The following is an 18460-nucleotide window of genomic DNA, read 5'->3' on the forward strand; positions in this document are numbered from 1 at the left end:
ATCCAGTGCAGTGCTTTGGCTAGTTGGTCGAAAAGCCACGGGCTACTTTTAGACCCGAAAGTGAGACGGTTGGCGAAGTAGTAATTGCCCGCCCACTTGAAGCCATAATACTTCCAAAGCTGAGGGTGGATAGGAAGCTGCTTGAAAGCATCGGCTATATCTACTTTAGCCAACCAAGCCCCGGCCCCTGCCAGCAAAATGTACTGAATTGCCTCGTCGACCGAGGAATATTGCATTGAATACTCCTCGGATGGGATGAGAGAATTGAGACTCGGGATGGCCGACATATGAGGCGCAGAGAGGTCGTAAATGAGACGCTTTTTATTAGATGACAGTTTAGTAACAAGACCAATGGGACTGATGCGCCAGGACTGGAAAGGAATGTCTGAGAACGGACCGATGACAAACCCCTTGTCGACCTCCAGTTGGATGAGAGAGGTGACAGCCTCAGGATCGTTGGCCGCGGATAGCAGGTTAGGACCCGTCCAACAGCCCTGCGGGAGAGTAATGAGGCCCGTATGGAAACCCTCTCGGAACCCATCCAACAAGAAGGAGACAAAAAGCCGATCAGGGTGGTCCCGCAGGAGAGCAGCCAGTAACCCCAAATTAATGTCGGCTAGTCAGGAATCCTTGGCTGCCCTCCTGGGACAGGAGGAGCGGGGATGGGCCCGAAAACAAAGGGAACAAATATGGAGCGCCCGGCAGGAATTGAAGGCACATCCCTTGGCGTTAAAATTATTGCAAACCTGGTTGCCCCCGAGAAACACGATGGGTCTGCCCAGCTTATCTAACGACGGGGAAGACCTGGATGACCCAGAAGGACCTGCCGAGGGGGCTGACTGTGGGGCTTGCACCGGATTGGGACACCAGTCGGTAGAATGAAAAATGGACTGGCAGGTAGCACAGAGGGGGGCCTTGAGACCCGCAAAATGCCGGCAAAACAATTCCATATCCAGCTCCGCCCAGCTAGACACGAACTGGAACTGACTCAAAGCGGCCGCGGCTTTAGCCGAAAAAGAACGATGATAATCGTAAAAAGCCGTGCCGCCGTATTTGTGCCCCAAGTCCGCAATCCGGTACAAGTAAGTGTCCAGCTCTGCCCTGCGATCTGGTTGAGCAGAACACACCACGTCCCTGTAAAGGCTGAAGGCCAGGACAAACTCGGACATAGATAGTTTCCTATTGAGCCGAGCATCCTTAGCTCTCAATACCACAGATACCTCTCCGCAGTTGACGACCCGATTCTCTGAAATATCCTGGGAGGCAATAAGGATGGATGCGAGGTTCACGTCCTTGCCCGCCAGGATATCCTTTTTAATATGCTCGGGGACGAAGTGGGAAGGGGCGATCTGAGGGGTGACAGAAGGCCTACCTGCAACGTCCAGCGGAATGGCAGGGGTGACTGCCGACCCTGGAAATTGCGGTGGAACCGTGGGCCTGGATTCCAGGACCGCTAACCTAGCCTGAATGTCCGAAACTGAGCCAGCCAGCCCAGCGATGGACGACTGAATCTGAGCTAAGGCCAGCTGTATAGCATCCGGGTTGGAAGGGCCCGCCATCGGGGCCGGGGCCGTCATCAGCAGGCGATACAATTCGGCCTTGCGAGCGGACGCCGGATGCCGTATCCCCCTGCGGTTGAGTTCGGCGACCAATCTAGGCACCGTCCAGCTTCTTAATGATGTACCGCTGTCGCGCCCAGAGACGGGAGTTCCAGGTATGGAGACGTTATCGACCATATCGGAGGAGACGTGGGACATATCTGACCTGAGAAAAAAGACGAGTAAAGAACACCCAGAAAAAGCAACGAAACAGACGTATGCGAAGAGGCCGGACGGAAGAATGTGAGAAACAATAAAGTAAAAAATGCCCATCGGACGAACCACCTACCTGGTAGGACACGACTGAGTTTGGAAGCACGGCCCCAAAAACCCCAAATGCCAAAGATGGAGCAGAGAGCGCTCCGGAATTGCCTGGTCGAAAACGTGGAACGCGTACAACTAAAGTCCGAACTAAAGGGAGGAACAATACAAGGATAGGATTTAAAGAACATAAACAGACCCTAAGAATAAACCGGAGACCCAGACAACCTGGGCGATCCAGGGACATTGAAAACCTGGGTGATCCAGGGACACAGACAACCTGGGCGATCCAGGGACACAGACAACCTGGGCGATCCAGGGACATTGACAACCTGGGTGATCCAGGGACACAGACAACCTGGGCGATCCAGGGACACTGACAACCTGGGCGATCCAGGGACACTGACAACCTGGGTGATCCAAGGACACAGACAACCTGGGCGATCCAGGGACACTGACAACCTGGGCGATCCAGGGACACTGACAACCTGGGCGATCCAGGAACACTGACAACCTGGGCGATCCAGGGACATTGACAACCTGGGCGATCCAGGGACATTGACAACCTGGGCGATCCAGGGACACTGACAACCTGGGTGATCCAGGGACATTGACAACCTGGGCGATCCAGGGACACAGACAACCTGGGCGATCCAGGGACACTGACAACCTGGGCGAACCGGGGACACTGACAACCTGGGTGATCCAGGGACACTGACAACCTGGGCGATCCAGGGACACTGACAACCTGGGCGATCCAGGGACACTGACAGCCTGGGCGATCCAGGGACACTGACAACCTGGGCGATCCAGGGACACTGACAACCTGGGCGATCCAGGGACACTGAGAACCTGGGCGATCCAGGGACACTGACAACCTGGGCGATCCAGGGACACTGACAACCTGGGCGATCCAGGGACACTGACAACCTGGGCGATCCAGGGACACTGACAACCTGGGCGATCCAGGGACATCGACAACCTGGGTGATCCAGAGACATAGACAACCTGGGCGATCCAGGGACATTGACAACCTGAGTGATCCCAGGACCCCGCAAAAGGGGGAACCGGGAAGTAACGTGAAAAAATCCCCTCGCAAATTCTGGCACCATGATGCTGGAGGATTTCGAACCCAGAAATAAGCGTGAATTGATATATTGTTTCTTTTTTTTTTTTTTTTTTTTTAAAAATAACGCCCCCCCTTTTTTTTTTTTTTAACAACCAGCATTGCAGCTCCTAAACCCGCTGGTGACCTGCCGGAGGGGTTCAGGAGGCATGAATGTAGCGAAGCCCCCCTGGACACAGGAGTACCCCTGCACCAAACCTGAGAACCGTGCATGCCTCCAGAGCTGACAGCGCAGCTCCCGAGGCATAACACGCCGACTCGCCCCGACACAGGAGCACCCCTGCACCATAACATCAGAATTCGCGAGTACCTAAAGTGCAGACAGCGCTGTTATAAAGGCATATGAACAAAACCCCGCCGTGACACAGGAGAACCCCTGCACCAAAACCACAGAATTAATGAGTACTTTTAGTGCATGCAAACAAAGCCACGCCGCGGCGCTGCCGCTGGCCCCTGAACTCTTTAATGAGCCTTATGCAGAGCGGCATAAATGGAAGTGTGCTGAGTTAGGACACCGCTCCCCCGACCCGGCCGCCTGTGCCTGCGTGGGCGGAACATGCTGGGGGAGAGCGGCATCCCACCGGGCAACCCCCCGAAGCCAGATAACCCGGGCGAACGTGAAAGTAGAGTGGGGACGCGACACCCCGATTACCTGGCAGGCTGGCGGCGGAGGCACGTGACCGCGATACCCGGAAGTGACGATACTGAAGGAGGGAGCGTAAGCCGCAGTAATGCGTGAAGCTCGGGCGCCTGGCTGGACGGGAGTGAGCGGAATATAAGGCCAGACGCCCCTCCCACAAATGCAGGCTGGAACCAGCCTTACCTATTAAAATGTATTAATGGCGGATCTGGTACCAAGTTTTCTGGAAAACCGGATCCGGTTTCCCAGTCTGCGCATGCCAGACCTTTAAAAATGCAACAAAAAATAAATAAAATACCGGATCAGTTTTTCCAGATGACACCGGAGAGACGGATCCAGAATTTTAATGCATTTGTCAGACAGATCCACATCCGGATCAGTCTACAAATGATATCCGTTTGCATACGGATTTCCGGATCCTCACAATGCAAGTGTGAAAGTACCCTAAGAACTGTAGGGTGGAATTTCTTTAGGCATTGTGTGGCACTGCTACCTACGCCCTGTACAGTGTGTTAGGTAGCATGATGGCAGCAATACTATATAAATACATGTATGAAAGTATTTAGGTACCATCCTGTATGACGCTAATAATTAGGCTATGGCATAGTCGTTTGTACAATGCATGACATTACATCATAAGGTGGGTAAGATATGGTATTGTAAAGGCGCCATCCAAATGTAAGGCTTGCCCTGTATATAAGTAAATGTGCAAATAGCAATAAATAGGGCATTAATATCATGCAGAATGGATGCTAATAACCAGACTATCACTTCCATGTGAAATGCAGTAAATGTGTTAGGCCCAGTTCACACATCAGTTATTTAATCAGTTATTTCCATCAGTGATTGTGAGCCAAAACCAGTAGTGAAGCCTACTCAGAGGTAAGGTATAATGGAAAGATCTGCACCTGTTCTGTGTTTTTGACCCGCACCGAGTTTTGGTTCACAATGACTAATGGAAATAAATGATCAAATAACTGAAGTGTGAACTAGGCCTTAAACGAGTATTCTCACCTTAAACTCCTATGGTTGGTGCGAAACGCACTACAACTGATCAATCTTTTAAAGGGGTTGTCCAAGTTATATTTATTGTTGACCTATTCTCAGGATCGGTCATCAATATCAGATCCGCTGGGGTCTGACACCCGGCACCCCCGCCGATCAGCTGTTTGAAGAGAAGGTGAGCGCCGTGCCAGCGCTGCCTCCTCTTCATTGTTTACCTGCTCGCCGTTGCATCTACAGCGGTGAGCAGGTGTAATTACACCTAACCCGTCCCATTCATTTCAATGGTATGGATCGCTCCTATACAGCGTCGGTGTCGGACCCCAGCCGATCTGATATTGATGACCTATCCTGAGGATAGGTCATCAATAAATATAACTTGGACATACCCTTTAAGGCATATTTCAGCTTCAGAATATTGAAGGCTATCCATATCAGATGGGTGGAGGTAATTACACTCCCATTCAAGCCAACAGGACAAAACTCTAATTACCCTGCGGCACTAATACTATGTGGATAGCATGCAGGTAATCACTGAAGTGTCAGGTGCTCCCACATGCACTGCGACCCCGTCAGATACCAGACTGCCAGTAGTATTCACACTGCAAAGGCAGGGTTGTTTTCAGGCAATGCTCCATGGGGAAAAAAACGATGCAAACTAAATCATACCAGCCAAACCAAAGACACCCCACTGTAGACAGCTGTTTCGGGGTTCTTGTCCCCCTTATTAGTACAGAGCAGAATGCTAGCTGACTGTATGAAATGCTTTAGATACAGCCTGGGGAAAGGGGGTGCACTATTTCCCAGTCCAAGCTGCGTCAAAGGCATTTCATCTAGCCAAATAGTACCCTGCTCTTTACTGATGAGGGACAAGAACCCTGAAACAGCTGTCTACAGATGAGTATCTCTGGTTGGCTGGTGTGATCCAATTTGCACACCTTTAACCATAATATTCAAGATTCATACTATCATGGGCATCGCTAGGTTAAAACATCTGGCAGTTGGTCTTGGATCTGTTGTCCAGGCTCCAAACGCAGTAGCTGCAGACCATACAACTGTATCACCGTCCTCGGGACTACAGGGGGCACTATAAGTACTGGAAGCACTGCAGGGGTCACTATATTTACTGGGGACACTACAGGGGGCACAATAAGTACTGATATTACTACAGGAGGCCATAACTACTGGTGACACTACTGGGGCACTACAGGGAGGCATTATAACTATTGGGGACACTACAGAGGGCATCATAAGTACTGGGGGCCCAACGGTGACATTATAACTACTGAGGCACTACATGGAGTATTATAACTAGTGGTGGCACTACAAAGGGCATTATAACTACTGATGGCACTACAGGAGGTACTATAACTACTGGAGGCACTTCAGGGGGCATTAGAACTACTGGTGGCACTACTAGGTGCGTTATAACTACTGGTGGCACTACAGGAGACACTTCAGGGGGCATTAGGGGACCTTATAGCTACTGGTGGCACTACAGGAGGTATTATAACTACTGGAGGCACTTCATGGGGCATTATAACTACTGTGGGCACTATGGGGCATTATACCTAATGGGGACTCTATAGGAGGGCTTTATAAAAACTGGGCACACTATAGGGGGAATTGTAACGATTGGGGGCACTAAAGCTTTACTATTACTGGGGGCACGTTGGGGAGATTTATCACTACTTAGGGCACTATGGGGCATTATTACTACAGGCGGTTCCGTGGGGGCATTATTATTACTGGGCACAATATGGAGGGCATACTAATGGGGGCACTCACAGGAAGCATTATCACTGTAGGGGATACTAATGAGGGCACATCAATTATTATTGGCAGCACTTTGGGGACTATCTGTATGGCAGTTTTATTTCTTAAGTATAGTATTTGGGGGCATTGGGGAGCACAGTGGGCACAGTATTGGGGGTGGAAGCAGGATAACACTGTTGAGGCACCAGGAGAATTATAAAAAAGTAACAATCTAAAGATGTATGTGTGGCAACTTCTGAAGGGACGAGATGTGGCTCAAAGAAGTCATGGTGGTCTGGACTGAATGGAGAAGATAAGGATTGAGAACGTGTATAATCAGAAGAGACATCACTGGATGTAATAGGTATACGGTACTGTATTCTCCTGTATGTATCATAGCCCTGAATCCCCATCAACATATACGTTTAGCACTGTGGCTGGGGGGTTGAATCGAGAATTTAACACATAAGCATTGGGGCTTGTCTTTTAAGACCTAGCAACACCCCTGCACACTATTATTTCTGTGTCTATAGATAATGCAAATCACAACTTTTCAGCTAATTTGCTCAACAAGAAGTGTGACATAATTGGTATGTGACAGGCCGGAGCCACAGGTGGAGGAAGAAAAACACATTTCTCATGTTACCAATACACACAGAGAAAGCCACTGGTGTCTGCTAGGAGGTCCAGACTGAAGCCTGCTAGTGTCCTAAAACATCAAAAATATATAGTACAGGCACTTAATCTGCAATGCACTAAAAAACTGTTCATTTACGTGAAACAGACATTGAAGAAATGAACTATAAGCCAGCGGGGAGTGAGTGACAGTTCTGCAACTAGGCAGCTTCCTGTACTTGTCCTGATCTGTATGTTGAGGTGGGCAGAGTGCCAGTCAACACCCCTTTAAGCCTGTCCTGGCACGTAATTCACACCCGAGGACATGTCGGCACTACACGCAGCCAGCGGGGGCGAGATGCAGAAAAAGTGTTAACGGGGAGGGGAATATAAGGGAACATAACAGTAGGAGGAAAGGGAGAGTGAAGGGGAGGAAGATTAGCAGCGGTGAGAAAAATATCTACATGTCTAGTGGTAGGACAGCCACAGGGAGCTGAGGGCTAGCTTCACCTCCAGACAAATAAGAGAGGTTTTCCCGTTTAATGTAAATAAGGATTAATCAGCATAAAATCTACAAATTTCTAATATACTTTATTATTTAGTTCATCAATATTGGGGCGGGCTGGAGTTCCTTGCCGCTAGTGTGAAACTAACCTTAGGCTTCGCTCACATCACCGTTCAGCCTTTCCGTTCTCCTGCTCCGTTTAGGAGTAGGAGAACGGAAAGGACGGATTTGGCACATAACTGAGCCGAACGGATCCTTAGGACCCCATAGACTATAATGGGGTCCGTTATGTTTCTGCTCAGAAGATGATTTTGGAGCGGAGACAAAAGTTGTGCATGCAGGACTTTTGTCTCTGCTTCAAAAATTTCCCTCTGAGCGGAAACCTAACGGACCCCATTATAGTCTATGGCAGGGGTGGGGTACCTCCGGCCCGCAGGACCATTTCATGTGGCCCCCGGCCCCCTGCCATAACATATTGTGAAAATGCTAATGACCGCTTCCATTATGGAAGCATGCGGGGCCACGGAACAGAGCAACGGATGCGGACAGCACACGGAGTGCTAGTTACGAATAGTCGGGCGGCACTGCGTGAAGGTATGGGTGCGCGGTTAGCGGACGTCACTCTGGATGCTTGGATGAAGGAAGGAACCGGCACTCCTTTGTACTGCAATTATATCAGGTTTATTCGCCACTCATAGAAGAGGTGACGCGCGTTTCGGCACATGCAAGTGCCTTTATCAAAACAATGTGAGCAGCAGGATCTTTTGCGGCCCCATTGAAGTGAATGGGTCCGCATCTGAGCCGCCAAAACGGCGGCTCGGATGCGGACCAAAACAACGGCCGCGTGCATGAGGCCTTATAGAAAAGTCTTTGGGACAACAGCTGAAAAAAAAAATACGCCATACACAGAACATGCTAGACCAAAAAAAAATTATCGCCAGGGAAGAAAAACATGGCTACAAAAATATGCATATTTGTGTTGCGTTTCATAATTCCCATAAAATGGGATGTAAAAAAAAACTGCAAATGCAACAAAAGTTGGTAAAGTGCCAAATAAGGCAAAACAAGTGTCTAACATACTAAATAAACGTGGCGCAATTTGAGGCAGAATTCTGGCACATTTTCATTAGTAAATCTTCCACATTGTAGTGCATTTCATACAATTTGACTTTCAGCTAGCATCTTGCCACAGTGTTTAAAATAAAGTAAAAAAATGTCTGGAATAACACCGCTGCGGTATGTGGTGCAGCTTTTTTGAACCAAAGCCAGAAGTGGATTCAAAAAGTATGGGAAATATAAAGGAATATGTGTACTTCTTCCTGCTGGATCCACTTCTGGCTTTGGCTTCACCAAATAGTACAACAGCTTAAAGGGACAATGACAGGCCCAAAAAGCATATTTAGGTATATATATATGACAGTACAGGTCTTATAAAGTGTATTAGAATCATCTAAGTATCCCCCCTGTCCACCTTATAAATACAGTAAAATGAAGTTTTATAACCTGCTTGAATCGTGTTCAATCTGCCCAAGGGGCGGTGTTTCATCTCAACTTGCGCCCAGCCAGCCTCGCCCCAACTGCCATTTGAAGCGCTGCCCAGCTCATCAATATTTACTTCGCTGGGCGGCTACTAGTGTCCCCGACGCAAGATCCGGCGCATGCCCAATACAATACTATGGGCATTGGCCTCCGGCTCATCTTCAGCGCATGTGCCCGGCACCCTCACTGCGCACAAGTGAATATTGATGAGTTGGGCGGCGCTTCAAACGGCAGTTGGGGCGAGGCTGGCTGGGCGCAAGTTGAGATGAAACACCGCCCCTTGGGCAGATTGAACACGATTCAAGCAGGTTATAAAACTTCATTTTACTGTATTTATAAGGTGGACAGAGGGGATACTTAGATGATTCTAATACACTTTTTAAGACCTGTACTGTCATATATATATATACCTAAATATGCTTTTTGGGCCTGTCAGTGTCCCTTTAAACATCTTGTGTGACACCACTTTTAGGAGTCATGCACACGACTGTAGCCTGTTTTGCAGTCCGCAAATTATGGATCCGCAAAACACAGATACCAGTCATGTGCATTCTGCATTTTGTGGAACAGAACATCCTGGCCTCTGTAAAACGGACAGGAATAGGACATGTTCTATATTTTTGTGGGGCCACGGAACGGACATATGGATGCGGACAGTACACGGTGTGCTGTCTGCATCTTTTGCGACCCCATTGAAGTGAATGGGTCCGCATCTGACCTGCACAAATTGCGGATCGGATTAGGGCTGAAACGATGACTTGATTGAATCGAGTAATTCGACACAAAAAAATCATCGATGCTAATTTTTTGCATCGAGAATTCGTTTGTGTCATGCGACCACGGAGTGGGAGAGAAGCGCTTGCTATTACTTACCGCTCCGTGGTGACCCGCCAGCCCGTACCGCACTGCACTGGATCCTGACACATCGTCAGGACATAGTGCACGTAAGCGCGCACTATGACCCAATGCTGTGTGACGTCAGGATCCAGTGCAGAGCGCGGAGAATAAGAAGAAGGAGCTGTGGAGCGGCGCCCCTACAGGAAAGGTAAGTATTTTATTTCACTGGGGACATGGCACTGAAGGGGGACAGCCGGCAATGGATGACATGGAGGGGCTGACTGATGGCAGCGGGGGGGCCATGGAGGGGCTGATCTGATGGCAGTGGGGGGACATGGAGGGGCTGATCTGATGGCACTGGGGGACATGGAGGGGCTGACTGATGGCACTGGGGGACATGGAGGGGCTGATATGATGGCACTGGGGGACATGGAGGGGCTGATATGATGGCACTGGGGGACATCGAGGGGCTGATCTGATGGCAATGGGGGACATGGAGGGGCTGATCTGATGGCACTAGGGACATGGAGGGGCTGATCTAATGTAACTGGGGACATGGAGGGGCTGATCTGGTGATACAGGGGGACATGGAAGGGCTGATCTGGTGGCACTGGGGGACATGAAGGGGCTGATCTGGTGGCACTGGGGGACATGGAGGGGCTGATCTGTTGGCACGGAGGGGCTGATGGCACTGGGGGAGTGGAGCTGAAGGCACTGGGGTGGGGGAGAGCTGAATGCACTGAGGGAACAGAGCTGATGGCAGTGGGGGATAGTGGAGCTGATGGCACTGGGGGAACTGATGCACTTGGGCTGATTGCACAGGGGGGAAAGAAGGGTGTTGGGGACTGATGGCAGGGGGTCTGAGTTTTTATAAAGGAAAACAGTCTATTAATTAATTTTTTCTTATTAGATTACTCGATTAATCGTAAAAAATAATCGATAGAATACTCAATTACTGAAATAATTGTTTACTGCAGCCCTAGATCGGATGCAGAAAAAAATACATTCGTGTGCATGAGCCCTAAGGCTGATTTCACACATGGGCTCTTTTTCTAAATTTTTTGTGGTTTATAGTGCATTTTAGTTTTTTTGCTGGCGATTTTTGCAGTGTTTTTTTTTTCTTTTTAAGGAAAATGTGCTATAGAAGTCTAGGGAAAATATTAACTAGAAGTCAAAAAGTTTTTTTCTGTAGCTTCAAAAAAATGCATGTGCAATGTGTGTTGGCATTGTTAATGGTGGTTTTGCATAGTTTCTTTTTTTAACAATGCTTTTTTTCCTACAAAACATTTTATAATTCGCGATAGACTTTTAAGTATAAAAATGGCTGGATGATAAATGTAGAGCAGGGATGGAATCTTTTGTCTAATTCTAACTCACTACAAGCTGATGACTGGCTTACTGTGAGACAGAATTTTATGCCAGAATTGTGGCGCAAATTGCCACATTTGAGGCCCTAACCCTTTTCCACATCCCCATTTCGAGCAAGTCAGAAAAAACTGCAGAAACCTTAGTTGTGCTAAACTGCTCCAATTTGCACTTTTTTGACAGATTCTAGGCGCAGATACATTAGTAAAAAAAAGTTACAAAATTCATGTTTTTTTTGTGGTGGTGGTGTTTTTTAGTAAGGTTTTTTTATCCTATAGAGCAGTCTATAGAAAAATGCCTGCAAAAACAGCACACCAACAGCATGCTGTGATTTAGAAGTGGCAAAAAAAAAATCTAGGAAACTATTATAAAATACACCACTACAAAACAAACTCTATGGGAGTCATTTATAATTAGATATACGCCAATTTTTGGCGTATATCTGTCGCGTGGGCAGGGAAGGGGGCGGGCCAGTCTGTCACTTTTTTCTATTTTCTGTGCCTGTTTTAGGCATAGAAAATGATCTAAATCTACTCCAACAAGGGAGCTGGCGTGGATTTAGACCGGCAGTGGATGCGCCCAGTAGCGTAACTATATCTGACTGGGCCCCACAGCTAATTTTTGAACGGGCCCTCCCCAGCTACTTCTTTGCAACTTCCAACTCACGTGCAACCCCCACTCCTGTGGCTAGTCAAGACTGAGCTCTTAGACAAGGCCTGACAGCCGCTCCATCCATTTCCTACAGTGCCGCTGTATATAATGTCATTGTATAATACTCTTGAGGGGGCCCTGACAACAAAATATTTTAGTCTTCCTCCTGAGGGGCCCCTTGTGGGTCTGGGCCACAAAGCAGCCACTTCCCCTATAGCTATGCCCCTAGATGCACCTCAGTTATCTAAGGGCAGGCACCTCTACATAATTTAGGCATATTGTGCAACAGTGCAAGGGGTATTAAGATCGGCGTCTGAAACACCGGTCTTGATAAATGACCCCATATGTTTGTAGGGCATTTTACACAGTACTCTGACCACCATGTATGACCACTTCCTACTTTCGATGTTGGCAGCAGGTAGCTCATGATGGAAGTCACGTGTCATGCGCTGGTTTGGTGGGTACATAAGGTGTGCGATAGGCTGTCTGCACACATATCACTCGTTGCTGTCATGGGTAAAAGGGGGATTTATCAAAAAAGAGATGATTATTGGCTTTTAGGCCTAGGGTGGCAGTATTTGTGAAACTGCAGTTTGTGAACTGTTCTCTGCTGCTGTAGTGAAAGTGTATTGTGAGTGGGCAAATGGGACCAATGTTAATAAGTGACGTGGAAACTGCAGAGCACCATGTGCCATTGATGTGAGTGATGAACGCGGGTTACGAAGGTGCGTGAGAGCATACACACTACAGTGGAGCAGCTCAACACCAAAGTGAACCAAGGGGCTACCAGATGTGTGCCTAAAACAGCAGTTCAGGGAAGCCCACTGCATATGGGGCTCCGAAGCAGACAGATCGTCCCTGCACCTCAGCTAACAAAGTTTAATTGGCAGAAAATGTTTCAATTTTCACACCAGTATTGGAATTGGACCTCCACCAATTGGCAAATGGTTTTCTTCTCCGAGGAGTCATGTTTTCTGCTTCATCGAATGGATGGACGTTGACGTGTCAGGTGGAAAACATCAGGGAACAAACACCCTGCAGCCATTGCTGGAAGAACACAAGCTGGTGGTGGCAGAGTTATGGTCTGGGGAATGTTTTCGTGGCATTCTCTGGGCCCACTCATATGGAAGGCACTCTCAACCGATCTGGGTATGAATCCATCCTTGTAGATCACATACACCCATATATGCTGATTGTCTTCCCTGGAGAGGAAGGAATCTTCGAGCAAGAGAATGCAACATGTCACACGGCTAGAAATGTCTGACATTGGTTAGAAGAGCATGACAAAGACATGTCACACGGCTAGAAATGTCTGACATTGGTTAGAAGAGCATGACCAAGACTTCCAAGTACTAATTCCCAGACTTGAACCCAATTGAGCATCTGTGGGACCACCTCAATCGTCGTGTTCGCTCTATGAAGCCTCCCCCACGCACCCTTCAGAAGATGTGGGATGCACTGTAGTCAGCATGGCTCCAGATACCTGTGACAACCTATGAGAACCTTATTGAATGACTCCCAGCCCATCTAGCTGCTGTCCGTGCTGCACACGGCGGTTACTCTGCATATTAGCTGGTGGTCAGAATAATGCAATTCGATTGTGTATATTTTACTATTGTCCAACATGCAATATTTGTAATATCTGCAAAAAAAAATATGAAACACTCCAAAAAGATACTTTTTTTTAAAAGGTAGTATGAGACCACCCTTAGGGAAAACTGTGGCTGTTTTCAGCATTCCCTGGAGATAACAATTTATTGCTAGGGGCTTCAGCAGCTGGACCCATGACAGTTGGCTGAACATCGGGGACAAGGGGTTGTTCCATTTTCTTTCCCTGCATAGGTGTCAGATGATCACAGTCATGTCAGAACTAAGTACATCCCAGAGTAGGAAGAATTTAAACATGGCCGCCAGAAGCAATATATAATGCGACCTAGTCATAACGAAAATAAAGCATAGTAAAAGCAATTTATACCCTTCCATTTAAATACAGAGCCCAATGATTACTGATGTCGTGTAAAACTTTCTTCCTAGTGAAATGATACATAATGACTGGAACGTAATAGAAACGGCACATGGAAGTGGTTATTAAATTGCCTAAAAATGCAGTCATCAGCATCAAAAATCAGAACTCAGCCTATTATTGACTAATCATGTTCTGTCCAGCAAAAAAAAAAAAAGTAAGATCAAACAGCAATGGAAGGAAACACATTTCAGCAGACTGTCCCTTTAAATGCAGACTTTCTTTCTACGAGTCGTTTCTGTATGCAAATGTGATTCCTGAGAAAAATGCAAGAACATATGGAAACAATGAGAAGGAAATAAATACGATTACAGAGGAACTGATTAAAACCACACGGGTTAGAATTGCCATTTTTGTCGCTAAAGTACTGGGGTGCCCTGGGGACCCCTAGGTAAGAAATAGGAAATGATCCAATCACATGTCTATATTTATTATCAAAACTGAAAGTGTCCCTCGCAGTCTGCCAGCATACAAGACATTAATTACTGACTCGCCGCCAATAAAGTATGTGGTGTGTACACAGTTTCATTCATAGCTCAAACTTCCTGGAAGCGTTTGTTCACCTTTAGTGACCCTATCGAAATATAGAAAATTCCTTAAAGGGCAACTCCCCAGCGCACTGTTCTCATTGGCATTGCTCTATTTAGCCGTAGGTGCCTTTTCGCTGTACTCATAGCTACATCTGTGTGTGGACGGAGGAAAAGGGGGATTGTGGGGGGCATGGCAAACCATAGTGCTATTAAGTGGGGGAATCTCCGGTCATGTCTCCGGAGCACTTTGATATTTGGACATTTGCCTATTTCCCCTATGCAAAGTTAAAACAAATGTCACAAATGTTGTTATATATATATCCTGTTCATTGTCACTGTATTTACATGGCTCTGTGGAAAGGGTTAATGAATACTGAGAGACTGTTAGGGCTTTGATTGAGAAGCTGGTAATTTTCCACAGCTGCCATAGGGTGACCATGTTTTGGAGGGAAAAACCCAGACTTGTTTACCACCAAAAAGCAGACAGTCTGACCTTTTAAATGTCTGGTTTTAGCTCTGTTGTTATGTCTGGAAACTCAATGGCAATGCTGGACCAGGGTACCAGCCTTCTGAAGATAGAGAGGGACAGCTAGCTCAGGCCTTTCCTCAGCATCTTCTGACAGGGAGGAGACTAAGAGAAGCCAGCCCAATGCCTCACCTGTATTGTTTCGTACCTGAGTTCCTCCAATAAAGAAGCAACCTGGTTTACTGCAGACCCTGACTCTCTAGACTTATTTCCCATTGGGGTGCACCACGCTTTACCATCCCTTCCAGGGAGCAGCAACACGCAGTGACACTTTAACGGTGTCTGGGGAACCCAATGTAGTGTTGGGGCCACCCCAAACCCGGCCATTGCAGAGTGAGGAAGCTAAAAAGGGTGAAAATTACACTGGCAAGCAGAGTTTTTTTTTTTGCAATGATATAGCCAAAATAATGCTATAACCAGGGGTGGATTGGCCATAGACCCTACCAGGAAATTTCCCGGTGGGCAGATGCCCAAGAGGCCACCCAAGGCCTCCTCCAGCCAGGTACATAATGATCTGATGCTCTCAGCGTTAATTAATGCATATGCATCTGACCAACGGCCGCAGGTCACCACTCCTGGACTCAACTGTATCACCGTCCTCAGGACAGTGATACGGCTGAATACTGTGGTGGAGGTGGCAGTGCTTTGTTCTTAAGTGTGGTATTTGATTCTGCTGATGTGGTACTTTGTGCTGCACTATAGTATTGCTGGCCTAGTTGTATTGCCTGCCTTCTGTCAGTCTGGACCCACCTACAGCATGGGGCGACTTTTCGTTTTTTTTTCCAGGGCCACTTTAAGTTCCCAGTCCGCCCCTGGGTATAACCCCATTAAACCTATAAAAGAAGGGTCAGAGAGAGAGGAAAGATGGAGGAGAGAGCATACACCATGCACTTCTATGAAGCCTAAGTGACAATGTGACAGTATGACAGCTCTATAGACGCTAAGAATGGCTTCTGTAACTTAGCTACGTCCTGGACCCAGGTAAAAGAGGCAAAGCAGAAAAGACTGACAGAGGAAGAAACCTGGCACACGGTAATAGGACGCATTATTTTAGGTCTCGTAACAAACCCACAGCAATTCGAGAAAAAAAAGCTACTTGTGATGCCACCTAGAGAACCGAATGCAAACAGTGAAAAGACGAGAACATTTCGCTCCTCCCTCAGGAGTGCCCAAGTGTGTATTCCTGATTATTATTATTATACTTATTTCAAAGATAATTATATGTTGCGGTTCATAAGAATGAGCCACTGCACCCATGGGTGCGGCTGACTTGAGGGAACAATACCGTATCTCTTGTGTAAAACCTCCAGACATTGGCATCACTCCCTCCTGACATGATCTACCTATGTCTTCATGCAGGCGCTGACGCTGACTTACTGTACTTACATGGCCTGAGGTCAGAGCTGTCACTCAGTTACTTTAGACAGTCTCTGTCACTCACATTCTTGTAATCTGATATGCAGTAACCTTAACAACCCTCTGCTGCGTTCATTTATAAGTGTTTGACCTGAAACTGCTTCCGTCATACCTGATCTGACCTTCTGTACTTCACACTGCATTCTGCGGTGTCCATCAGATGTAGATGTTGGGTGGATTTCCCATCATATACCTCTGACGGATGCTACCGTACAGACAGTGACATCTGTCACCTATAGGCGGTATCGATTTTTTTGATTGGATGGCTCTGTATGGAATAGCGGTGTTTGCTTCCCTATTCCATACAGAATAAAGGTATACTGACAGGTACTACTGGCTGCACAGAGGCCGAGAGGAAACTCTTGGCCTCTGCTGCGTGAATGGATGCCTAATGATATGTCTGATGCATACAACGGGATCATCCCTGTCAAAATGGCAAGTGGACAGTGCAAAGCGTAAAGTAAAAGTGATCTTAATATAATATTGGGACAATCTTCTAAAAATGATTTATTCTCAAATCAAACGTCAATTTTTTTAGTTTGAGCATAAATCAGCTTAGATGATTGTTCGTGACAGTAGAGAGAAGCTGGAGACGGAGGATTTATCACAGAACGGTATTCAGCAGCTGACTATGTTGTGTAAAACACAGAAGCTACAGAAATGAAATGGTGCAAAATCTTTACTAACAAACTATTATAAAAATGTTTCAGCTCAAAAATACAAGAATAACATTTTTTAATCATTCAGTTTTCCCATCAATTATATCTCATAAAGTCATGAACCATGTCTCTTATTGCCATAATGATTCCGATAACTGCATACTCACATAGAGAAGCCATTTCTTTGGGCAGGTCAGTGGGGAAATTTCGGAAGAAGTTCCCATTGGCTAGCATTTCAAAAGGTGGGGAGCTCCGCATCCCTCCACTAAAGGCAAAAGGGTAAACAGAAGGAGGAAAGCCATTGACGTGACCAAGTGGAGCACCAGATCCGCAGAGACGTTCTTTGCTACTGTTTGCCATTATTATTATTATTTTTATTTTTTTTGTATCTCAGGGTGTACAGGGTATAACTCCCAGTAGATCCTCTATTAAAAAAAAAAAGGTCTTCTCTAGTTATTCTTCAATAAATCCATCCTGGACACATGGGTAGTGACTTCGGATCCACACCTTGCACTGTAGACTTTCACATTTCTTCCTGAAAAAGAGTGTTGAGAAATCAGTGCTATTCTTTGTCATGAGCTTCTGTTCAGTAGCGACTATAGACATGCTGCAGTCAAATCATGGGATGGGAAATTGTTTTATACCCCCTCATTAACTGATAAACCACAATTAGCTACTGAGATGTCACTCAAGTGAATCAACACAAAGTACATTTTATAATACGCAGGACATTTTATTTCTACACATCTAGTGACTTGATATATTCAAGATTTTATCAAACACACAAAAACTTCAGCGGCTGTGCACGGAACGCCTAGACCTGGGATAACACCCGAAAAAAACTATATTCCAGCATCCAAAACTGAAGGTAAAATCCTTCAGTATTTATTTAATGCTTTAAAAATCAGTAGAGCCGACCAGAGTCACATGACAGTCTACGCATTGCGACATGTTGTCTTAATCATGACCCAATTCAAGATTTTATATAATACTGGCATTATGCAAAGATCAGCCATAACCTTAAAGAGAACCTGTCTCCTCTCCTAACATATCTGGTTTAGCAACTACCTGACTTCCCCATAAAATAATAATTCTGTAGCATCTTTCCAAATAACTCTATGTTGTGGCATTCTTCTGTTGTTCCACCTAGAAGTTTATAAATGAAGGTCCAGATGGGTGTTACCGGTTGAGGGGGTGTCAATGAACAGTGCGACACTGGCAGTACTGATTGGATAATATCAGACGGTGTTAGGAAACACTCCCAACTGGAAACACCCATCTAGACCTTTATTGCAGACGGAGCAATTTTAATCCAGTAGGGAGATTAAAAACTGAAGTAACATCTCAAGACAGAAGTGTTTAGTTTAAAAATGCGCCAAATTTATTACGCATCGTGCCACCTTTGATAAATT

The 18460-nt window shown here is 46.6% G+C and overlaps 1 protein-coding gene across 1 annotated transcript in view; it reads right to left on the reverse strand.

The window, feature by feature from the left end:
* The window catches only part of RARG (retinoic acid receptor gamma), a 230756-nt gene that overhangs the window by 132553 nt on the left and 79743 nt on the right, over window positions 1-18460 (reverse strand). Inside the window, exon 2 of the mRNA XM_040425795.1 lies at window positions 17216-17583. Within this exon, the coding sequence (XP_040281729.1) occupies window positions 17216-17408 (193 nt within the window). The 5' untranslated portion in view covers window positions 17409-17583. The remainder of the gene's footprint in view (window positions 1-17215; window positions 17584-18460) is intronic.

This window comes from Bufo bufo, chromosome 3, assembly GCF_905171765.1.
Source record: "Bufo bufo chromosome 3, aBufBuf1.1, whole genome shotgun sequence".
In the NCBI taxonomy this organism is placed as follows: domain Eukaryota; kingdom Metazoa; phylum Chordata; class Amphibia; order Anura; family Bufonidae; genus Bufo; species Bufo bufo.